At 50.2% G+C, this 24,077-nt stretch overlaps 1 protein-coding gene and 1 non-coding gene across 6 annotated transcripts; one reads left to right on the forward strand and one right to left on the reverse strand.

Moving 5' to 3' along the window:
• Positions 1 to 23,237, forward strand: HDAC6 (histone deacetylase 6). 5 transcript variants are annotated; one of them, XM_030305407.2, is made up of 29 exons: positions 1 to 149; positions 1,243 to 1,365; positions 1,447 to 1,575; positions 1,714 to 1,802; positions 4,673 to 4,757; positions 4,855 to 4,895; positions 5,558 to 5,654; positions 5,750 to 5,847; positions 7,005 to 7,109; positions 7,233 to 7,301; positions 14,849 to 14,975; positions 15,081 to 15,146; positions 15,239 to 15,298; positions 15,378 to 15,467; positions 15,805 to 15,911; positions 15,995 to 16,062; positions 16,294 to 16,462; positions 16,560 to 16,688; positions 16,859 to 17,027; positions 17,325 to 17,458; positions 18,037 to 18,105; positions 18,210 to 18,402; positions 19,816 to 19,965; positions 21,207 to 21,381; positions 21,490 to 21,935; positions 22,019 to 22,126; positions 22,261 to 22,407; positions 22,505 to 22,633; positions 22,840 to 23,237. In XM_030305407.2, the coding sequence occupies exons 2-29, from the start codon at positions 1,273 to 1,275 to the stop codon at positions 22,906 to 22,908; spliced, it is 3,411 nt and encodes a 1,136-aa protein (XP_030161267.1). In that variant the 5' UTR covers positions 1 to 149; positions 1,243 to 1,272; the 3' UTR covers positions 22,909 to 23,237. The 5 variants fall into 5 exon arrangements, with proteins under 5 accessions (XP_030161267.1, XP_030161266.1, XP_030161269.1 ...); XM_030305406.1 differs by lacking the exon at positions 1 to 149 and adding an exon at positions 586 to 621; XM_030305405.1 differs by lacking the exon at positions 1 to 149 and adding an exon at positions 658 to 811.
• LOC115507926 lies at positions 6,677 to 6,783 on the reverse strand. The gene has a single exon (XR_003966847.1). It is a non-coding gene; the product is annotated as a U6 spliceosomal RNA (small nuclear RNA).
• Positions 23,238 to 24,077: the final 840 nt, after the last annotated feature.

The following is a 24,077-nucleotide window of genomic DNA, read 5'->3' on the forward strand; positions in this document are numbered from 1 at the left end:
AGTCCGCCTGCGCTACGTCATCACAGCGCGCCGCGCGGGAAGCCGCCGGGAGAAGACGGGACGCCCCTTCCTAATTCTCTCGCTTGTTTGCTTGCTTGCTCTCGAGTCATCGTACGGCACAGTAGGCTCGGGTCCGGAGGACTCCTAAGGTGACTGGACAAGGACGGAGGCACAGCACCTACGGCAACCAGGACGACGGCGGCAGTGGCTGGGGGAGGGGCGAGCTTGAGCCTGAGCACCGCCTCGAACCGCCGGCGCAGGCTTACGCAGGAGTCGCACGGCTAGCGTCGGCGCTTTGACGCGCTGACGGCATTTGTGAGCTCGCGGGAGGCGTGGCCTGCAGGAGAGGCGCAGCCCTGCTTTCCGGGACGCAGTGTGGGCGGGATTGGGCGGGTAGTAGAGAAACCGGCCCAATGGAAAAGCGGGCCTCAAGCACTCGCCGCCCGGCGGGTCGCCAGACATTTCGCAGCGTGAGCCATGGGCGGAGTTTGAGAAAAGGGCCGCGCCCAGTGAGTGGAGCTGAAGCGATTGGTCGGCGTCGACAGCAGGGGGCGGAAAGGGGGAGGGGACTGACGGTAGGCGGCCCGAAACTGGCTGAAGGGGTTTGATGGAGCTTTAGGGGTAGGATTTGAGCAGGGGGCGGGATCTTGGAAAGGGGCAGTCCCCTGAGGAGTGGGGCTTGTGGAAACGTTAGGGGCGGGATCTGGCCAAGTGGAAGGTGTGGGTCCGGCCCGATAAGGGGTGGAGTTAAGTGGATCGTTAAGGGTGGAGTCCGGGCCGGAGCTGGGTCTGAGTCTGGCTGAGTGAAAGGGTGGGTGATTATCCTCGGAGATTAGCTGGAAGGGGCAGATTTGTGAAGGGGTGGGGTCTGGGCGAGGCTTGGAGGAATGAGAGTCTGGGAATGGGGCTTGGGGGAGCGGAAGGGGTGGTGATTAGCTGAAAAGGGCCGGCCCTAAGACGCACTGAGCCTAGCTGTTTATTGCTCAGCGAAGGGGCAATACTTTTCGAGGGGAAAGAATAGTGTTAAAGGGGTGGAGCCTGGTAGGATGGGCGGGACCAGGTGGAATTGACAACCCAGTGGAAGGAGAGGGCCTTGAAAGGGGCGGAGCTTAGAAGGCAGTGGGGAATAGGATAGCAGAAGGGATGGAGACTGTATAGGGGGCGGGGCCTGGGAAGGGGCTGGGGTGTGGGGTCCTCCGGGCACTCCAGCTGGTTCACGGTCACCTCCATCCCACCGCCCAGAACCGCGTCAGGGGTGAAGTCTCCCCGACCATGACCTCCACGGGCCAGGATTCCACCTCAACCAGGCAGCGAAGGAGTAGGCATAACCCCCATTCGCCCCCCCACGACTCCAGCGTCACCTCGGTGAGGCCCCAGACCTGCCCGATCCGGGGGGAGGAGCAGTGGGCCGTGCACTGGAATCTGACCCTTCTCTCTGTTTGGCAGAAGCGAGGTGTTAAGAAGGGTGCCATACTCTCCTCCAGCCCTAGTCTAGCAGAGGTAAAGAAGAAAGGCAGAATGAAGAAGCTCAGCCAAGCAGCAGAGCAAGACCTAATCATGGACCTGCGAAGGCTGGTGAGAGTGGCCTGGCCTCAATGGATTTCACCTCTTGTGACAATCAAAACCCTGTGATTCACCCTCCTGGACAGTATAGTGTGTTCCTTCTGACTCAGGCCCTGAATGGATTGGTGTCTCCCATTTTTTTCCCTGCAGGATCTGAACCTTGAGGCCAAGACACTGTCTGGCACTGGTTTGGTGTTCGATGAGCAGCTAAATGAATTCCACTGCCTCTGGGATGACAGGTGAGGCTGGCTCCTCCAGGCTGTCCCCTGGAGGGACACAAACACACAAATAGACACACTTAGAGCCCATTAGCAAGAATGAATCCATTCTTATGCTAGCCTAGAGACTGGAAGCCCATGATTTAGAGAGGTGAGGCGTAGGCTTGAAAAGATTCCATTTAGCCAACACTTACCGAGTATTCACTGTGTTCTGGGAGTTGGTAACACCGACATCAGACAAGACATACAGGGTCCCTTCTAATGGAGCTTATAGCTGAGTAGGAGAGCCAATCATTAAAGCCAACAGTGGTGTGAGGTGTTTAATGAAGGATGACCTAAGACCAGGGTATTCAAGAGTGTTTAATAGAGGTCCCTAGACTAGCATCCAGGGTTCACAGAAGGCTTCGTTGAAGAAAGGACACTCATGCTGAACTGGAAGAATTATACCTCCCATTTGCACACACATGTCAATCCATCAGCAAATTCTTTTGGCTCTGTGTTGGAAGTGTATTCAGTATCTGACCTCTCCTCACTGCCTCCACTGCCATCCTCACCATCACTCCCCTAGACTTTCGGAGGCCTCCTCACTGGCCCCCCGCTTCCATCCTCAGCCCTCAGCCCTGCTGTCTGTTCTTCACAACGAAGCCAAAAAATATATATGTTATCATTCTTTTTTTTTAATTTTTAAAAGTGTTTTTATTTATTTTTAGCGGGAGGGTGGGAGGCAGAAAGAAAGAGGGGGGCAGAGGACCCAAAGCAGGCTCCGTGCTGACAACAGAGAGCCCGATGCAGGGCTCAAACTCATGAACCATGAGATCATGACCTGAGCCAACTGAGCCACCTAGGCGCCCCCTCTTTCTTTTTTTTTTTTCAATTACATTTTTAAATTGAAGTACGTTTGACATACGATGTTATGTTAGTTTCAGTGATGTTCTCTTTCTTAAAATCCTTCAGGATTTTGCCGTTGCCCTCAAGGTAAAGTCCACATTCTTCATTCTGGCCTCTAAGGTTCCACATGATCTGGCTCCACACCACTTCGGTGACCTCATTAGCCAATCCTCCCCCTCACTCGCTTCTCTTCATTTCACCCACACTGGTCCCCTTGCTGTGCTTCCAACATGCCAGGCCTTCTCAGCTTGGGTCTTTACCCTGGCTGGTCCCTTTTCCAGAGATTCGTTTCCACCTTCTCCTCTCCCTGTTAACATTCACCTCTCAAAGAGACTTCCTCACGGAGGGCTTTGCCTGGCCACCCACCTGATCTTTGGGATATTCCCAGCTTGTGTCATCGTTCATTCACTATCATACTTAATGTATTTAGCAGGTTAGTATTGGTCTCCTCTGTCCCAACAGAAGACTCATGATGGCAAAAGACTTCACTATTGAATACATACCTACCGTCTTCTGAAGAGCTAGGGACACCACAGTAGACAAAACAAACAGAACCCCTGCCTTCATGGGGATTGCATTTTGGAGGGAGAAGACAGTAAACAAAAGGCAAATGTCGAGTGTGTTAGAAAGAGGTGCTGCATAGAAACACTGATGCAAGAAGGAGAGTGGCAGAAAATGTGGTTGAGGGGAATCCATTTTTTTTAAGTTTATTTATTTTTTTTTTTTTTCAACGTTTTTTTTTTATTTTTGGGACAGAGAGAGACAAAGCATGAACGGGGGAGGGGCAGAGAGAGAGGGAGACACAGAATCGGAAACAGGCTCCAGGCTCCGAGCCATCAGCCCAGAGCCTGACGCGGGGCTCGAACTCACGGACCGCGAGATCGTGACCTGGCTGAAGTCGGACGCTTAACCGACTGCGCCACCCAGGCGCCCCAAGTTTATTTATTTTTGAGAGAGAGAGTGAGCAGGGAGGGCAGAGAGAGAGGGAGACACAAACTGAATCAGGCCCCAGGCTCCGACACGGGGCTTGAACCCACAAACCATGAGATCGTGACACTAGCCAAAGTTGGACGCTCAACCGACTGAGCCACCAGGTGCCCCAAGGGGAATCAGTTTTAAATAAGATGGTCAGGGAAGGCCTCGCTGATCTTTGAGCAGGGGTCTGAAGGAGGTGAGGGAGTGAACCATGGAGACATCTGGGAGAAGAGTGGTTTGGTTTTTAGTTTATTCATTTTTTGAGAGAGAGAGAGAGAGAGCAAGGGAGGACAGAGAGGGAGGGAGAGAGAGAGAATCCCAAGCAGTCTCTGAACTGTCAGCACAGAGCCCGATGTGGGTCTCGAACTCATGAACTGCAAGATCTTGCCCTGAGCCGAAATCAAGAGTTGGGTGCTTAACCAACTGAGCCACCCAGCCACTCTCCTGGGAGGAGAGTGTTTTTAAAAACACAGGGAAAGAAGATAGCTGAAAAGTACTTTGGTTTGGGTGAGGAACAGGGAGGAGACCAGTGCAGGAGAAGCAGAGTGGGGGGAGAGCCTAGCATCTGAGAGGCTATGGGGCAAGTGTTTCACAGCCTTCTGGGGCATGGAGAGGACTTCGGCTTTGACTCTGAATGAGAGGGGAATCATGAGAAAGTTTTAAGTACAGGAGAGACGTGACCTGATTTGGGTTTTAATCAATGTCTGGCTGCTGTGTGGAGGAAGGGCTTCTGGGGGAGCAAGCGCAGAAGCAGAGAGGCCGGTGAGGAGCTGAATGTAGCAGCACAGGTGGGAGGTTCTGGTGGCAGCAGTGGGGGCGACAAGGAGAAGGGCAGGTTCTGGATATATTACAAGAGCAGAGCCAACAAATGCCAGGGATGACTCTGAAGATTCTGGCATAAGTAGCTGTGGAAGGATAGATGAGGAAGATGTACAGGAGCAGATGTGGTGCTCACCAGTGTCCCTGTGTGTGTGTGTGTGTGTGTGTGTGTGTGTGTGTGTTTATGACTGTGTCTCTTGTCAACCCAGCTTCCCTGAAGGCCCTGAACGGCTCCATGCCATCAAGGAACAGCTGATCCAGGAGGGCCTCCTGGACCGCTGTGTGTCCTTTCAGGTGAGTCCCCCCAGCTGACACACTGGGTGGTGGGCGAAAGCTGGCAGAGCCTGGGTGTGGCCAGTGCCTTAGCGCTTTATTTCTTATGTCTCCCTAGGCTCGATTTGCTGAAAAGGACGAACTGATGTTGGTTCACAGGTGAAGGCTTCGGAACTTTGTAGGGCTGGGGAGGAGGCTGCCAGGGCATGCTGGATTCTTTGGGAAGGAATGTCATGGGCCCTGTGGCCTTGGGCAAGTGGCTGAGCCTCTCCTAATCTCACAGTCATTGCCGATCACATAGGAACTAGTAAATGGAAGCTCTTCCAGAGGGCCTGCTAGGTCATCAGCCCATGATAGGCTGTTGTTGTTATTATAGTCTAGTGTGTAAACATATGCTGGATGTGTGGACAGGGTGATCAGGGGTTTCCCCCATGGAGCTGTAGGAACCCAGAGTAAGGGCTCTCGTGTGATGTGATTCAAGGAAAGCTAGCTTGGCAGAGGGGATATATCTGAGCTGAGAAAAAAGAGTGAGTCAGATGAAGAGGGAAGCTGAGGGAAGGGAGGTATAGACAGCTGGAACAGTATGGCCAGTGGCCTAGGAGTAGGATTTATTGTGGCTAGAGCGGAGGGCAAGGGCTATTACTAGAAATTAAGCAGGCTAGGGAAGAAGCAGGGGATGTGTCCTATATCCCAGCTATTCCCTTTCATTGACATTTGAGGGGGCCTGACTTGACCAGGGCTCATATGGGGAAGGGACAGGGCCCTGACTCAGGCCCAGGAGGGAGGCAGGCGCTTGAATCTCATTCTGCCTCTGTCGCCAGCCTAGAATACATTGATCTGATGGAGACGACCCAGTACATGAATGAGAGAGAGCTCCGCATCCTAGCAGACACGTATGACTCAGTTTATCTACATCCGGTATGGATGAGAGCTGTGAGGACGGGGGAGGAGCAGCTGAGTGGACAGGACTGCACTCCCCCTTACTCTCTCTATGGCTCTCATTGTCTCTTCAGAACTCCTATACCTGTGCCTGCCTGGCCTCAGGCTCTGTCCTCAGGCTGGTGGATGCTGTCCTGGGGAAGGAAATACGGAATGGCATGGCCATCATCAGGTAGGACCCACCAGCATTTGGCTTTGTATATTTGAAATAAATTCTTTCCCTCAAATGTAAAATGTATTGGTATGGGTAGTATATTCACATGGTTCAAGAGTCAAAAGGTACAAAAGTGGGTACAAAAAGTCCCCAACCCCCATCCTCCCACACAACCTGCTGCCTCTCCTGGAGGTAGTCATTGTAACCAGTGACTCATGTGTCCTCCCAGAAACATTCTGTGCCTGTTCATGGAGTAAATGCCATATTCCATTGATGCTAAGATCTAGATTTTATCATCTTGAAATCCCGGTTCATCATTTAGCAGCATCTTGTTTTATCATTGGCATGTGAAATCATTGCACATCTTAGCATCGTTGGCATCCCAGAATTGATGAAATGCAGAAGATACAGCCTTTCCCCTCCCTCCCCTTTTTTAGCCACAAATGGAGTTGCACTCAACATGCCCCCTTCCATAAACACGCTTCCTTCCATACTGTGCATTTTTCACTTCTACACTTTGGAAAGCTTTCCTCTAACAGTAGATAGCTTAGACCTGCATAGAATGCCACTGCAAATGCACAGGAAGTTAACCAGCCCCCTAGCGATAGGCACTTTGGTTCTCCCCAATCATTTGCTGTTTCCAAAACACGTCATGGCAAATATGTTATTTCACATTTTTTGTTATATGAACTGTGGGCTACATCCCCAAGAGCAGAATGGGTGTGAGGGTGTCTGTATTGACAATTTTTACTTTATTTATTTATTTATTTATTTATTTATTTATATTTTGAAGCTTTGATTCCAGTGTAGTTAACATAGAGCATTATATTAGTTTCAGGTGTACAATATAGTGAAGAAACACTTCACAGATTTGTGTGTCATCCTTGTGCAAGGACCGTGCTAATTTTCTCTGTACTGGTCCACTTTTAGTATATGTGCTGCTGAAGTGAGCACTATGCACTGATAATTTTAATGAATGTTGTCAAATATCCTTTAGGGAGAGAGCAGTAGAGTTGGGGTGAGAGTCTGGAGGCCCCAATTACTCAGTTCCTGGCAGATTTGCAGGCATCGACACTGGGGGAGTTGGTGGTCCAGAATTGGGGAGGGGGGAAGAGTCCATCTCTGCAGAGGAGGGCCCCCTACCCCCAATCTGTGGCCTTCCCTGTCCTCCCCAGGCCTCCTGGACACCACGCCCAGCACAGTCTTATGGATGGGTATTGCATGTTCAACCACGTGGCCGTGGCTGCCCGCTACGCTCAACAGAAGCATGACATTCAGAGGTCAGCAGCAAGTAGCAGGGAGAGTATGATGTGGGTGGCATGGGGTAGAGTATTCTGGTCTGGGCACCTCCCCAGATACATCTTGATTCTTTTACATAGTATCCTCCTCTGTCCTCCTCACAGGGTTCTGATCGTGGATTGGGATGTTCACCACGGTCAAGGAACCCAGTTCACCTTTGACCAGGACCCCAGGTATGCCACAAGTGACACCCTAGATGCTAGACTCCCAGCCACCCCCCACCTTTACGGGCCCAGCCAGAAGGGGCCCAGGAAGGGAAGGCATTCATACTCATTGGGCCCAACTTGGAACCAGGTTCTGTGCTGCTCTCTGCGTGTCTGCTTTCTCTCTTAAGGTCAGTCTGAGGCAGGATCTGTTGGGTCCCCCATTTTACAGCTGGGGGAACTGAGGCTTACAGGTTACAAGGTCACACAGAGAAGGAGTGGAAGAGATGAGATTTGAGTCAACAGATGTTGGGAGATCTTGTTCACCAGTTTACCTTGGAGCTGGAGTAAACTTCAAATTAGTACTTTATCTTTCTGATTATGACTACTGCAACGTGCTTGTATAAAAAACTTAAATAGGGGTACCTGGGTGGCTCAGTTGGTTAAGTGTCTGACTTCAGCTCAGGTCATGATCTCGCGGGTCATGAATTCCAGCCCCATGTCGGGCTCTGTGCTGACAGCTCAGAGCCTGGAGCCCACTTTGGATTCTGTGTCTCCCTCTCTCTCTCCCCTTCCCTGCTCATGCTGTCTCTCTCTCTCTATCTCTCTCTCAAAAATAAATAAAACATTTTTGAAAAATTATTTAAAAAACTAAATAATACAAGGGTGCCTGGGTGGCTCAGTCAGTTGAGCATCCAACTCTTGGTTTCGGCTCAGGTAATGATCTCTTAGTTCCTGAATTAGAGTCCTGTGTTGGGCTCCATGCTGGCAGCACGGAGCCTGCTTGGGATTCTCTCTCTCCCTCTCACTCTGTGCCTTCCCCACTCATGCTCTTTCTTTCTCAAAATAAATAAATAAACTTTTAAAAAGTTAATAATCTAGAAATGTCTAAAGCAGTGAGTCTCCTATAATTCCTATAACCTCCAAAATAACTGTTGATAGTTTAGGTTATATTCTTAAAACAGAATTTTTCCTTTAGATGTATGAATATTCATTATTATCATTAACACACTGCCTAATGGGACAATCCTCTGTGTGTTCTGTGGCAGCTTGCTTTTTGCATTTAGCCACATGTCATGCACACCTCTCCAGGTTAGTGCCTCTTAAAAACACCTCTGTCTTTATAAGGGCTGTTGAGTATTCCATTTTATGGCTGTACCTCTGGTCATTTATCCCTGGGACATTTATGGTGCTTTCCATTTTTTGCTACTAACAGTTCTACGGCAAAATATGTAACTATATATATATACACACACACACACACACACACACACATGTATATGTGTGTGTATGCACTTATGCATACACATATATATGTAATTTTTATAATATGTAATTTAAAAATACATAATTTTACACTTCTCTGAGTGTAAAATTTCCAATAATGGATTGCTGGGTCAGAGGGTCGGTGTGCTTTAAAAGTCTAGGGTCTATAGCCAGACTTCCCTCCAGAAAGGTGGTACCAGCTCACCCTTCCTGCAGAAAGTGATTGAGCAGGTCCTTGTCAGTAGGGACACTGCTAAATAGTTGTTTTATCCTCCCTTCTTTCATACCGACTCCCTAAAATTCCCCTTTCCCTCATAGATTCTGAGCTCCTGTGGCCCATTACTTAATCTAGGCTGGCTGTTCTCTAGACATTGCTTTATTATTTTCCAGCATTCGATGTTGCTGACAGATGTCTGATTTTTATTCCTTTTTGAGTAATCTGTTTCCCTCTCCAAAGATCATAGGTTCTTCTCTCTATTCCCAGTGTTCTGAAGTTTCACCCTGGCCCCTTCATTCTGCTTAGCACTAGGTAGACAGTTTATATCTGAAGACTCATGCTGTTCTGAAATCCTTAGACCTTTTCTTCTATTAGTTCTTTGATGCTTTCTTCTACTGTATTCTGTCTGGTCTGTTTTGTGTGTGTGTTCTCTTGTGTGTTCTTTTTCCTTTTGCTCTGTGTCCCGGGAGATTTCCTCAATTTTACCTTCAAGCCCTTCTGTTGAATTCGGTATTTAGACATTCTTTTAATCTCCAAAGGCACTTTCTTCCTCTCTCTTTCTATGCCCTCTCATTCCTTAGCATGCTTTTTAATTTTGTTTTATTTTATTTCATTTTTATTTATTTATTTTTGAGAGAAAGATCACGAGAGTATGGAGCCTGAAGAGGGGCTTGAGCTCACCCAGAGCAGGGCTCAAGCTCCCTTATACGGACCTGAACTCAAGAACCATGGGATCATGACCTGAGCCAAAGTTGGATGCTTAACCGACTGAGCCACCCAGGCACCCCTCTTAGCATGTTTTTATATAATAGTAATTAGAAGTGCTTTGGGGCACCTGAGTGGCTCAGTCGGTTAAGTGTCTGACTTTTTATTTCAGCTCTGGTCTTGATCTCAGGGTTGTGAGTTCAAGCCCCACACTGGGCTGCATGCTGGATGTGAAGCCTATTTTAAATAAAAAATAAAACCTAAAGATTCTTTTAAAAAAAGAAAGAGGGGGTGCCTGGGTGGCTCAGTCAGTTAAGCATCCAACTTCAGCTCACGTCATGATCTCACCATTCGTGAGTTCAGGCCCCATGTAAGTCTCTGTCCTGACAGCTCAGAGCCTACAGCCTGCTTCAGATTCTGTGTCTCCCTCTCTATCTCTGCCCCTCCCCCACTTGTGCATGCTCTTTCTTTCTCTCAAAAATAAATAAACTTTAAAAAATAAAGAAGAAATAAGAAAGAGGAGCACCTGGGTGGCTCAGTGGTTAAACGTCTGACTTTGGCTCAGGTCATGATCTCCCCGCTTATGAGTTCAAGCCCCTCATTGGGCTCTGTGCTGACAGCTCAGAGCCTAGAGCCTGCTTCAGATTCTATGTCTCCCTCTCTCTCTCCCCTTACCCTGCTTGCACTCTGTCTCTGTCTCTCTCTCTCTCAAAAATAAGTAAACATTAAAAAAAAAAAAAGAAAGAAAAGAGGGGCGCCTGGGTGGCTCAGTTGGTTAAGCATCTGACTCTTGATTTCAGCTTGAGTTGTGTCTCATGGCCATGGGATCAAACCCCACATTGGGCTCCATGCTGAGCGTGGAGCCTGCTTGGGATTCTCTCTCTTTCCCTTGGTCCCTCTCTTTCTCTCTCTCTTCCAAAAATAAAACTTTTAAAAATTTTTATAAGGAAAGAGAAAGATATGCTTTAAGATTTCCTCAGTTTTCCTCGAATATCTAGCAATTCTTAATGAGCATTTATACCAAAGAATAAAGCACTGTTGAAGGTGGCAGTCGTGGGGCTGCTCTACTGTGGTGCATGGGAGTCTTTCCTGAAAGGTATTTCCTAGGATCAGGGCAGGAAGTGTCCACTGACAGGTCTCAACCTTAGGGAGTGTGGGCAGGAAGCCATGTATTAGATGGGGTCCTTCCAAATGCCAGAAAAATGGGGGTCTGTTCTTTTTCTTTTCATCTTTTTAAAATATGTATTTATTTGAGAGAGAGAGAGACAGAGAGACAGAGTACAAGTGGGGAAGGGCAAAGAGAGCTGGAGACACAGAATCCAAAGCAGGCTCCAGATTCCAAGCTGACAGCAGAGAGCTGGATGTAGGGCTGGAACTCACGAACTGTGAGATCATGACCTGAGCTGAAGTCAGATGCTTAACTGACTGAGCCACCCAGGTGCCCCTATAATTCCTTTTTTTTTCAAGTTTATTTTTGAAAGAGAGAAAAGGAGGTCTGGTCTTGAGATGGCATCTCTTTGTTTTACCCTCCGCCTTGCCAAACACTTGTCAATTGTACTTATTTTTTCAAGTCCAGGTTTTGGCTTTTTTGGCCATCTCCACTGTTTTATTTTTTTATTTCATTATTTTTTTTCTGTTTAATCTTTATTAATTTCTTCATCCTGTGTTCTTTTGTCCATTTCTGTCTTCTTGAATCGAATGCTTCAAGATTTGTCAACTTGGGGTGCCTGGGTGTCTCAGTTGGTTAGGCTTCCAATTCTTTTTTTTAATATTAAAAAAATTTTTTTAACATTTATTCATTTTTGAGAGGCAGAGCACAAGTTGGGGAGGGGCAGAGAGAGAGGGAGACACAGAATCCAAAGCAGGCTCCAGGTTCTGAGCTGTCAGCACAGAGCCCGATGCAGGGCTTGAACTCACGGACTGTGAGATCATGACCTGAGCCGAAGTTGGATGCTTAACTGACTGAGCCACCCAGGCACCCTGGGCTTCTGATTTTTGATTTCGGCTTAGGTCATAATCTCAAGGTTCCTGGGTTTGAGCCCTACCTCGAGCTCCACGCTGGCAGAGTGGAGCCTGCTTGGGATTATGTCTCTCCCTCTCTCTCTGCCCATCCCCTGCTCTCTCAAAAAATAAATAAACTTAAGAAAAAACATTTATCAATTCAATTGGCCATCAGTACCTGCCCTCACTGCCATCCTCCTGTAATATTTTGAAGTCAATCCCAGATACCATATCATTTTTTCTCTAAATATTCTAGAGTGTATCTTTAAAACATAGAGCATATATTTTGAATTTTTAAAAAAGCATAGCCATAGTATCATTTCTAAGCAAATTAACAAGAATTCTCTAATGTCATTAATCATTCTTTTTGTTTTAGTAAATGCATTGGAGGCTATAACTGTGTTCTTTTGTGGATATATCATTGATGATATCCACAGATATGAAAAATTGTGAATATATTCAATGCATTCTTTCTCATGAATAAGAATGTATAAATGAAAAAAACCACTTATCCATCCCCTTCAATCTCCTAGTTCCCCATCCCTCAGGCTCTTAACTCCATCAGCAGAGTCCTGGATGGAGACAAATTGATCAGGCCTTAAAATACTATTACAGAGATGACAAAAACAGGTAAACTAAAGTTAAGTAGTTAAAAGAAATAAAGAGGGGCACCTAAGTGGCTCAGTGGGTTAAGCATCCAACTCGTGAACTTGGCTCAGGTCATGATCTCATGGTTCATGAGTTCAAGCCCCGTGTAGGGCTCTGCACTGACAGTGCAAAGCCTGACTAGAATTCTCTCTCCCTCCCTCTCTGCCCCTACCCCACTCATTCTCTCTCTCTCAAAATAAAAAAAACTATACTTAAAAAAAGAAGTAAACCTAGTGAATTGGTCATTCAGTGAATTAGCTATTCAGAATTGATTTTGTGTGCATTGACCTGGATCTGTACTTGATTTCTCCAGAAGGGAAACCTCAGGTTATCTGGGGTGCCCTCCCTGGCCTGCTCAGTATGAGAGAGGGCCCCCCAGGGCCCCTGGAGCCTCAAAGACTATTTTCCAGAGATTTGTTGAAGTCTCTAATTGTCTAACATCCTTTCTTCCATTCTCTGTCTTTCTGGGATACCTGTTTAAAATTCCCTTTACTATCTTCTGACTGGGATTGTGGGAGAGCAAGGAGGTAAACCTGTGCTATCAGTCCATCATTCTTTCATTGGAAATTAGTGGAACTTATTTTAAAACCTCCTCCTGCTATTTGCTTTATAAACTTAGTTTTCCTGGGTGTTCATTCTTCTTTTGGCTCTGGTAGCTCTCATGGGGTTGGCTTTCTTCCAATATTTTCTTTATTCCTTTTTTCCCCTGATAACCATCTTTTTGTCCTACTGTGTATTTCTCTTCCTCTACTGGTTAACTTACTAAAAGAAAAAAGGTTTAGGGGCCCCTGGGTGGTTCACTTGGTTAAGTGCCATCTCTTGATCTCAGCTCAAGTCATGATCTCACAATTGGTGAGATCCAGCCCCACATAGTCAGGCTCTGTGCTGACAGCTTGGAGCCTGCTTGGGATTCTCTCTGCCCCTTTCCCACTCATGCTCGCTTTCTATCTCTCAAAATAAATAAATAAACTTAAAAAAAAAGTTTAGAGGGTACTTGGGTGGCTCAGTCAGTTAAGCATCTGACTCTTGATTTCGGCTCAGGTTATGATCTCCCCTGCTCATGTTTTCTCTCTTTCTCTCTCTCTCCCTCTCTCTCTCTCTCTCACTAAATAAATAAGCTTTAAAGTGTTTTGTTTGGTTTTTTTGAGAGAGAGGGAGGGAGTAGGAGGGGCAAAGGGAGAGAGAATCTGAAACAGGCTCCACGCTGTCAGCGCAGAGCCCAGTTCAGGGCTCGAATTCACAAACCATGAGATCATGACCTGAGCCAAAACCAAGAGCCTGACACTTAACTGACTGAGCCACACAGATGCCCCGAAATAAACTTAAAAAAAAAATTTAAACCGATATTTATCAGAGCTAAAAGTAAAACAGTCATCTCCCACTTACTCAAGACTAGAACATTGACATGGGTTTCATTCCCTAATTCCTAGATATTTTAATTCAGTTTCAAAAATCTCTCTATATCGGTTGCATGAAATTTCACCACCACATTTATTAAAATGTGACTAAGTTGGTCTAGATTTATTGCTTACCACTATTTCTTGTATTTCCCTAAAAAAAAATTGCTGCTTTAAATTCTTTCTGGAACAAGACAGGGAGCGGATGAACAGATAGATGGATGGATAGATAGATAGAGGAGAGATTATTCATTTTGATCACCCCAGTCAGAATGAAGCCCTCCCACACAAAGCCTCCTGCTAGGCGTTCTATCAGAACATGTACCTTCATGTCTTCAGTGTCCGTTCCGTGTATCAGTCCTCACTCCTCTGGGTGCTCAGTTTCTCACCTATAAAATACAAGAAGTAGGGGCGTCTGGGTGGCTTAATCGGCTGAGTGACCAACTTCAGCTCAGGTCATGATCCCACAGTTCGTGAGTTCAAGGCCCACATTGGGCTGTCTGCTGTCAGTGCAGAGCCCGCTTCTGATGGATCCTATCATCCTCTCTCTCTGACTCTCCCTCCCACTCCCCCCTGCCCCTCCACCCCACTTGCTCTTTCATGTGCATGCGCTCTCTCTCAAAAATAAATAACAACATTAAAAAATAAAATAAAATACAAGAAGTAGTAGAGGTGCCCTGTAAAGTATTGGAGAGAAGGAACAGATCCCCTCACTGGCCTCAGGAAGCCTCCGCCAGCACCCCCACTTGAGCTCAGCTACACACACAGAACCAAGCCCCATGCCTTCTAGCCCCTAGCCCTTGAGTCCCCACACTTCCTTCAGGGGAAACGCTAAGTTTCCCAGTTGGGCCTGATGCTTTTCCACCTTAGTTGGATCCTGCCAGCTAAGAGCTATATGTCCCCTGTGGGCCTCCAACATCACAGGATTTGCCCTGCTGCCACCACCTTGGTCACAGGGGTAGGGGCAGGCTGGTATGATTTTTGAGTCCCCCACAGCAGGAGCCCTTGGGGGCTGGGAGAGATCCCAGAGCCCTCAGGGTCTCAGAACTAGAACTGAGTGGGCACTGAGGAGGGCAGCAGTGTTTGCCAAGGGAGGCATTCGGTAGATCAAAATGAATGAGTGAGTGGAGTAATAAATAAATGGGAGAATTAGTGAATCAGAGGATCGGTAAGTTGGCGACTGAATGGAAGGATGAATGAATGCATAGATTAAGTAGTTAATGAGGAAATTAATGAGAGAATGAACAAGTGGCTGAGTGAACGGTGGAGCTGTGGGTTGGGGGTGTCTGGGGGGAGATTGACTCTCAACTGCCCCCCACCTCTTTTTTTTTCTCTCCCTCCAGCGTCCTCTATTTCTCCATCCACCGTTATGAGCAGGGTCGGTTCTGGCCCCACCTTAAGGCCTCTAACTGGTCCACCATAGGTTTTGGTCATGGCCAGGGATATACCATCAATGTGCCTTGGAACCAGGTCAGTGTCTGCCTGCCCTTTGCCCCCCAAATTGGACCCACCCCTGCCTCTCAGCCAGTTCGGGGCAGGGGGCAGAATGTCCCCATGATGCCGCTCTGTCTGCAGGTGGGGATGCGAGATGCCGACTATATTGCTGCTTTCCTGCACCTCCTTCTGCCGGTCGCCCTTGAGGTCCTGGGAGTCTGGGGGGTGTTGGGACAAGAATGATGTTGAGGGATGGGCCGTGAGGGCACCTGGCCTCATGTGGTCCCTTTCCCCCTCAGTTCCAGCCCCAGCTGGTCCTGGTGGCCGCTGGATTTGATGCCCTTCAAGGGGACCCCAAGGTAAGGCAGGCTCCCTGGGATGATTCATGGGTGGAAGGGGGCTGCATGGAGCCAGTCTGACCCTCCACGTCCCCCCCAGGGCGAGATGGCCACCACTCCAGCAGGGTTCGCTCAGCTAACCCACTTGCTCATGGGTCTGGCAGAAGGCAAACTGATCCTGTCTCTGGAGGTGAGTGACATTACTTCATCTCTCAGCCCACGGATCCAGGAGGATGTGAGAGCCAAGCTTTCAGGTCAGGCAGGAGTTTCTGTCCCAGCATTTCTACTTAATAGCTGGACAACCTCACCTAGGTCCCTGAACCTCCTTGTGCCTCTGCTTTCCTTATGTAAAATGGGCATGATAATTGTGACCACCTCATAGCACTGTTCGGTGTACAAAATGTAAGTCACCCTTCAGATTCCTCATTGCTGGATACGTAGTCAGCGCCCTAGTATTACTATTACTGTTCTTCCCTGGTAACACCTGATTCTTTCCTAATACCTCCCCCCACACCCTTCTTTCCCAGGGTGGCTACAACCTTCGCTCCTTGGCTGAGGGCGTCAGTGCCTCACTCCACACCCTTCTGGGAGACCCTTGCCCCATACTGGAGTCCCCTGGCGCCCCCTGCCCAAGGTGAGCCCAGGCGGAGGAGAAGCAGGACCCTCACTGTCTACCCATTAGCTGTTTGGTCACTTTTCTCCTCCCCTGCCCTCTAGTGCCCTGGCGTCACTGTGCTGCGCTCTGGAAGCCCTGGAGCCCTTCTGGGAGGTCCTTGTAAGATCAGGTAGGAGGCAGGGAGGGGGCTGGGTGGGGGGTCAAGCATGGCATGAGCCCTTGGGAGAGATTCTCTTCCAGACCCTTTCCTGGGGCCCCTTGGTGGGGGAGGGTCAGGCCTCCTTTCTCACTGACCCCCGTTTCAGGCCTCTCACCCCTTATACATTTGGGTAAACTAAGTTCCAGAGTATCACAGGGATCCAGGGTGGGGGAGTGGGGTGAATGTGGCCTCCTGTTGCAGTTGAGACCCCGGAGGAGGACATCCTGGAGGAGGATAGCGCAGAGGAGAAGGATGAAGAGGGACTGTGGCGGCCCCCAGCGCTCCCAATCCTGACGTGGCCCATGCTACAGGCTCGCACAGGGCTGGTCTATGACCAGCGGATGATGGGTCACCACAACTTGTGGGACAAGTATGCAGTCGGAGGGCCACCAGCTAAGTGCTTGGGGAGATCCCTCCCCCTCCTCAAGCACTAAGCCCTGCCTCTGGTTCCTGTCCCCCGACCCCAGCCACCACCCAGAGATGCCTCAGCGAGTCTTACGAATCATGCAGCGTTTGGAGGAGCTGGGCCTTGCGGGGCGCTGCCTCGCGCTGCCCGCACGTCCCTCCACGGAAGCCGAACTGCTCACCTGCCACAGGTCAGACCCCCATGCCTGGGGTGGGGGTGGGTCCTCAGTGCACACAGGCTCCTGGGGGCCGGAGCACGGGCTCTCCCTCTCTGGTAGGTGGAACCGCTGTGGGACACGGGAGGGGCCGTGGAGGGGACGGAACCAGCTGGCTGTCCCCTGTGCCCTGTCTGTGCCTCCAGTGCTGAGTACGTGGGTCGTCTGCGGGCCACAGAGAAGATGAAAACCCGGGAGCTGCACCGCGAGGGTTCCAACTTTGATTCCATCTACATCTGCCCCAGCACCTTCGCCTGTGCGCAGCTGGCCACTGGCGCCGTCTGCCGCCTGGTGGAGGCTGTGCTGGCAGGAGAGGTACCTTCTCCCTGGGGTGGGGTGCCAGCTCTGGAGATGTGGGGGGGGGGGTGGAGAGAGGTGGCTCTGAGAGGTGAGGCTGGGCCTGAGGGCACAGAGGAGGGGTCTGCAGTGGGGAGGAGGACCCCTGCTCACTGGAGACCTTGCTTACTGGCAATTGCGGTGGGGGGGAGATGGGGGCTGCAGGCTGGGGGCCCCTAGCAGCCAGGGGTAGTGGCAGGATGGAAGAAGAGAATAAAGGGGAGAGAAAGCCTTGAGGGCAGGTGGTCTAATCTTTGCTTCCTGCTTCTCCCCCAGGTTTTGAATGGTACCGCTGTGGTGCGTCCCCCAGGACACCATGCTGAGCGGGATGCCGCTTGTGGTTTCTGCTTTTTTAATTCTGTGGCTGTGGCTGCTCGCCATGCCCAGGCCATCAGTGGGCAGGCGCTGCGGTGAGGGCTCCCTGGGACCCCTCCACCACCAGCCCAGTGCTTACTAAGCAGGCCCTATGGTGCAGCCCCCCAGGACTTACCCAGACATCCCCAAGAGTACAATTGCCCGGCACTTCTCCCGAAAAGGAGCAAGGATCTAGCCTTGCACAGCTTACCCAAATAGGACCCCCAGATTGTGGCACCCAGGTAGTTCCAAAACAAGGTCCAGGGTCCCCCTGCTCCATCATTTCTGGCCCCTGACGGCTATCCTGACAGAATTTGGGGTCCAGGTCCCCAGTGCTTACTTCAGGAAACCCAGGATCCCAGCTCCCCACACTTACCCATACTGGGTGGGGTGGGGGAGGGCTCTGGCCCTAAGCACTTGCTTGGGCCCATAGTGAAGACATCAGGACCCAGGCTCTGGCTTTCATCCTTACTCTGATAGGACCCGCAAGCCTGCCACCCACTGCTTTCCCCAGGGACCCAGAGTTCAGCCACCAGCAATAAATGCCCCTGCAGACAGACCCCACGGGTGTAGCCCCTGCCCTTTCCCAGGGGGCCAGTGTCCCAGGTTAACTGAGGAGCCGTTCCCTCCCCAGGATCCTGATAGTGGACTGGGATGTCCATCATGGTAATGGAACTCAGCACATATTTGAGGAGGACCCCAGGTGAGGGGCTAGGGGAGGGTCTGGAAGGTGGGTGAGCCATGCCTCAGGCATGCAGGGGAGTGGGGAGGCACTAACCAGCCACGGTCTCCCTTCCCACCCGGCAGCGTACTGTACATTTCCCTGCACCGGTATGACCATGGCACCTTCTTTCCCATGGGGGAGGAGGGTGCCAGCAGCCAGATAGGCCGGGCCGCAGGCACTGGCTTCACTGTCAACGTGGCCTGGAATGGACCCCGTGTGGGTGACGCTGACTACCTGGCCGCGTGGCATCGCCTGGTGCTTCCTATTGCCTACGAGGTACAGTACAGGATGTGTGCGACGAGGACAGTGTGGGTGACGGCGGATCTGTGCATGTCTGACTTCTGGGTGACTGATTCTGTGGGACAGCCTGCGGGTGGCCATCGTGATGGCCTTGGCATGTTTCTGCCACACGTGATTGCCTTCTCTGTGCATAACTGTAAGGGACTTCTGGGTACATGGGGGTCGTCTTCGTGTGCCTAGCTGTATACGTATACGTGTCCTAGGCATACAGCATCACTAGTGCCTGTCTGTGTGTGATGGCGGCCCCATGAGACAGCCATCGTTGTGGAACTGAATGTGCAAGGCGGGAAGGAGCTTAAGTATGTGCATGAGGCTGCACAAATGGCTCTTTGTCACCACCGTTTCTTTCTTTGATGGCTGTGATACCGTATGTCACTGCATGTTGCTCTCCGTGTGACAGCTGGTGTGTGGCTTTCTGCATGTGGGAGGATGCATGTGGCAGTCATCTCTCTGTTTGCCACAGCTGTTCGTGTGTCTCTGACTGGCAGTGGCCTGTATATATTTGCCTGACTCTGCCTGAGTGGCTGTAGGTGACCAACTTGTCTGTGTGCAGTGTGTGTGTGTGTGTGTGTGTGTGTGTGTGTGTGTGTGTGGCAGATGAAGTACCAGCTCCATGACCTCTGCAGACGTGCATGTTCAGATGTGTACGTGTGTCTGGCTGTGCACAGCAGCTGTGACTCCCTTCTGTGCGTGTGTGACTGTGTGTGTGTGCAAGCAGCCACCTCCTGTGGGCACAATCACGTGTGTGCCTGTTGTGACTTTGGTAATGGCAGGTGTGTGGTTGTATCTGTGCAGGGATGGCTGTAGCTCACTGTCCCTTCTGTGAGATACTGTTTGTGTGTGTGCGATTACTACGATGTTAGTTCAGTCTGTATGCTACTGTGTGATTGTATGTGGGTAGGTGACCATTTTCTGTGTGTGGCACTTGCGTTGTCACCTTCTGTGATGGAAGTATGCGTGCATCTCTCTTTGCCACCGTGTGTATAAAACCCTGTGTTGTATACATATGTCCCATTTTACCATCTCTTGACATCGGAGTCTCCAAGTTTCATGTTTCAGTCTTATGACTCTGCCTCATGTCCCCAAGTGTCCATTTCTGGAAATGTCTCCATGTCTGTGTTGTGTCTCTAAGTCTGTGTTTGGTGTGTCCACAGTAGCTCTGTTGATCTGTCTCCATGTTTCTGTGTCTCTGTGACCCTGAGTCTGTCTGTCTTGTGTCTCCACATCCTCCCTTCCTGTTTTCAGGGCTCCGGGCTTGTGTCTCCCAGTCTCCAGGTCCCGTGTCTCCATTTTTCTGACTTGCGTGTCTGTGTGTCTGGGTCGCCCTCACCTACTGTCTACCCAGGTCTCCACCTTCACACTCGTGCGTCTCTTCTCTCCCTGCTCCAGTTTAACCCAGAGCTGGTGCTGGTCTCAGCGGGCTTTGACGCCGCATGGGGGGACCCACTGGGGGGCTGCCAGGTGTCGCCTGAGGGCTATGCCCACCTCACCCACCTGCTGATGGGCCTTGCCAATGGCCGCATTATCCTAATCCTAGAGGTAACTCTCGGTCCCTCTTCCTGTGGTGGGAGGGTGGTTTGGACAACTTGAAGTCCTGCCCTTTCTGCTGGCTGGCTGTGACACTCGGGACAATTTCCTAAAATCTGCTTTGAGTATCCCCACCTGGAATTGTTGGCACATACTGGGCATTAATAATACCAGTATCTGGACAAACTTGAGTGCTCAGTATATGCAAAACACTCTTCTTGGAACTTTGTGTGTATCGTTAATTCACTTATTTGACCAAGCAGCCTGCTGAGGTAGTCTGCTCGTCATTTTCCTCTCTCAAGATCAGGGAAACTGAGGCACAGAGAAGCATAGTGACCAGCCAGAGGTCATACATTTAATAATGGCAGAGCGAGGGCTTGAACCCAAGCAGCCTGGCTCTAGCATTAAACCTTTTTATCACTACATGAACTGCCTCTAGCAAGCTCCCAAGACAAAGTAAATTCACTGACCTTTTGTAAGTTACTCAGTGCCCCTGCCCCCCATGCCTCAGTTTCTTCATCTGTAAGATAGGACCGGCTACTCGTGGAAAAGTGCCTGGCATATGGTGAGCAATGTATAAGTAGTTTCTCATCGTTGTGAGTCATCACACACTAGCTTAACCCTCTTGGCAGCCTTACATGCTGCTGTTTTCACTACTTTTTGGATAAAGACAATCACTCACTACTTTGCAGATAAGGGCAATCACTCACAGAGATTAACTGGCTGCTATAAAGTCCCACAGTGTGCCCAGGAATGCTTGTGGCAGGGCAAGGGAATGGTTAAGAACATGAATTCTTCCATCGGATAGCCCAGCCCCCAACCCCAGCGCTGCCTCTAACCAGCTGTTAGGGCCTCCGATGCATCATCTAGCCACCCTAAGCCTCAGTTTCTTTATCTGTAGAAAGAGCAGAGACTGGGATTCCTATAGAATGTGAGAGAAGGGGGTTCCGGTACAGATTGAGCACATGTGGTTGTAAGGATTAAGTGAGTCGATACACATAAAGTGCTTAGAATAGGGTCTGGCACACAGCAAGCACTTAATAAATCTCCGCTGTTATTAATGTTGCCTCAGTATTATTGTGGTAATTATTATGTTGTACTTTACATCACCCTCAACAACCACCTCACACAATGGGTGCTGCCCCTCTGACAGTCGTGCAGGGCCCCAAAGGGAGATTGGGAGACAGAACATCTTGCCTCCCAGATTCCATGAGGGCCCCCCATCATACCTTTTCCTCCCCTTTCTCTTAAAGGGTGGCTATAACCTGACATCCATCTCGGAATCCATGGCTGCCTGTACCCGCTCCCTCCTTGGGGACCCACCACCACTGCTGACCTTGTCGCGGCCTCCACTATCAGGGGCCCTGGCCTCAATCACCGAGACCATCCAAGTCCATCGCAGATACTGGCGCAGCTTACGGGTCATGAGTGAGTAGGCGTGGGGAACTGGGGCAACGGGGGCTCAGGGGAGGTCAGGGATCAGAGGTAGGATAGGGATAGCACCCACACTCAAGGATCTCCCTCCCATGGTTCCAGAGGTGGAAGACAAGGAGGAACCCTCCCTTTCTAAGTCAGTCACCAACCCTGGGTCAGCTAAGAGGATGACCACACCAGAAGGGAACATTCTGGATGCAGGCACAGAGAAGGCTGTCTCAGCATCATCTGTGGAAGAGTCCACTCTAGGCCAACCTAAGTCAGAGACTGCTATGGTGGAGCTCAGTCAGGACCAGTCCTTGGAGGCTCCCACACAGAAAGCCATGCTGGACCAGACCACCTCACAGGCAGCCACAGTGGAGGCCACAGCAGGCCAGACCACCTCAGAGGAGGCTGTTGGGGGAGCTGAGATGATCCAAACCCCTCCAGCTTTATGTACTGACAACCAGACTCCCACAGCCTCACCTGAGCAAGGTGCCACATCCCAAATATCCCCCAGTGAGCTGATTGAGAATCTCAGGACCTTGGAACTAAACTGCAAGGCTCAGGTAAGACCCACCACACCCAGGTAGGGGGAAGAAGGGGCAAGAATCTGGCCTCTGAGATGCATCTCTTTCCTCTGTACATCCAGGAGGCACCAGAATCTCAGATCCCAGAAGAGGATAAGCTACTGGGAGAGGCAGCTGGAGGTCAGGACATGCTGATTCAGAGCTTTGGGGTCCATGCTAACACTGACCAGGTGAGCTCAGGGACCAGGGAGGAGACTGTGACTTCCTTCTCTTGCCCATTTGCACCTCCAGGTAGGCGCATGTGGTGCAGGAACATGTAGTAGGGAGATGGAGTCCCTAGCTTACTCAGTTGCACCAATTCCAGGCCATCTTTTATGCCGTGACACCGCTGCCCTGGTGTCCCCATTTGGTGGCAGTATGTCCCACACCTGAATCAGGCCTGGACGTGACCCAACCTTGTCAGGACTGTGGAACACTCCAGGAGAACTGGGTGTGTCTGTCTTGCTATCAGGTAGGCAGCAGAGGAGGAAGGGGATGGAGTGGAGGTTGGCCCAGGAGCAAACTGAAGGTGAGTGCTGATCCCTGCCCGATACTCTCCCCAACCCCAGGTCTACTGTGGTCGTTATGTCAGTGCCCATATGCTGCAACACCACGAAGGGTCAGGACACCCGCTGGTCCTCAGCTACGTCGATCTGTCTACCTGGTGTTACAGCTGTGAGGCCTATGTCCACCACCAGGTGGGTCCTGGGCAGACCCTCTAACGCATGCGCACACATACACCCTCACACACATACCCTCTGCGATTGGGTAAGGGGAGAATGGAGACCCTTCTGCGTGTGAGATAGCCCAGAAGGGTGGTTGAGGGCTGGTGCAGGGGCAGCTCCTGGCTGAGGTAGAGGAGGGGTCCTCACTCTCTCTTACCTACCCTCTCTTGCCTCCTCAGGCTCTCCTAGAAGTGAAGAACATCGCCCACCAGAACAAGTTTGGGGAGGACATGCCCCACTCACACTGAATCCCAGGATGTGCTCCTCTTCTCTACCTTCTGAGGCCCTGGATGAAGGGCAGCCTCACTCCATCCCATCCTGAAGACTCTTTTCAACTCCCCAAGGGTGCTGATTTAAGCGTAAATACTTGTAAGATGATTGTGATGATCAATTGTAAATCTCCGTCTGCCCACTGCCTGCTTGAGGGACTCTATCTACTCTGCCCTGGAAGGAAAGGAGGGTAGCTCAGTGGTCCCAAGAGGGGCTGATAACACTAAGCTGATGCTTTGTTGGGAGGGGGATCAACTGGCAGATACAGCAGAGTTGCATATGTAATAAAGTACAAGCTGTTACAAAACCTGGAGAGAGCCTTTTAACCTTGAGTGGGTACAGAACCCCACACCCCTGGCCAACGGGTCTGATGAGTAACGAAGCAATGAGGGCATGGGTCTCTGGTCAACCCCCTGCCCATCCAGTATCCAAAGAACTAACTGGAAATAGGGCAGGTGGCTTGGCTAGTTGTACTATAGATTAAATGGTGGAATCCCTAGGAAAATATGTGCCTGCCTCAGAAATAGCCTCACAGCTAGTCACAGCTACACCCTGGGCTGAGTGAGCAAGAAAACTATCAGGAAGTGTCCTCACCAGGCCTCTCTCCCCATCTCTCTTTTTGTCCTGATTTGGGGGTGGGGAGTCTAGGTTTAACATACTTAGACTTGGTGGTCATGGGTAACTTCCTGGGGGGAAGGAGTTCCTACCATTGACCAGGGATGAGGAATTGGAGGATAGTTTGGACGTTTTATTTCTCCCATATAATGAGAATTGCTTTGGCAACTCAGAACAGAGTCTGGGCTGAAGTTTCTTAGACTTTTCTTTGTGGCCACCTTATGACTCCAAGATAACCACGAGTAAAGAAGAAGGGGAAGGGGGCTGAGCCGCCAGCTCCGCCATCCCCCTTTAAAAAGCATTCTGGATGCCCCACCCCAACAACCTCAGCATACATCTGATTGGTCAGAATGGTGTCACGTGACTGCCATAGCTGCAAGGGAGTCTGGGAAATGCTTTGACAGCTGTCCACTTCAAATCGGATTCCTAAGGCCCTGACAGAATAATCCCTCCCCTGCAACTCCTTCCCTTCAGAAATGGGCACAAGGGCACAACACTCTCCCCCAAGTTACTTTGAAAAAGCCTGCTTGAG

Source organism: Lynx canadensis, chromosome X (assembly GCF_007474595.2).
Source record: "Lynx canadensis isolate LIC74 chromosome X, mLynCan4.pri.v2, whole genome shotgun sequence".
Lineage (NCBI taxonomy): Eukaryota > Metazoa > Chordata > Mammalia > Carnivora > Felidae > Lynx > Lynx canadensis.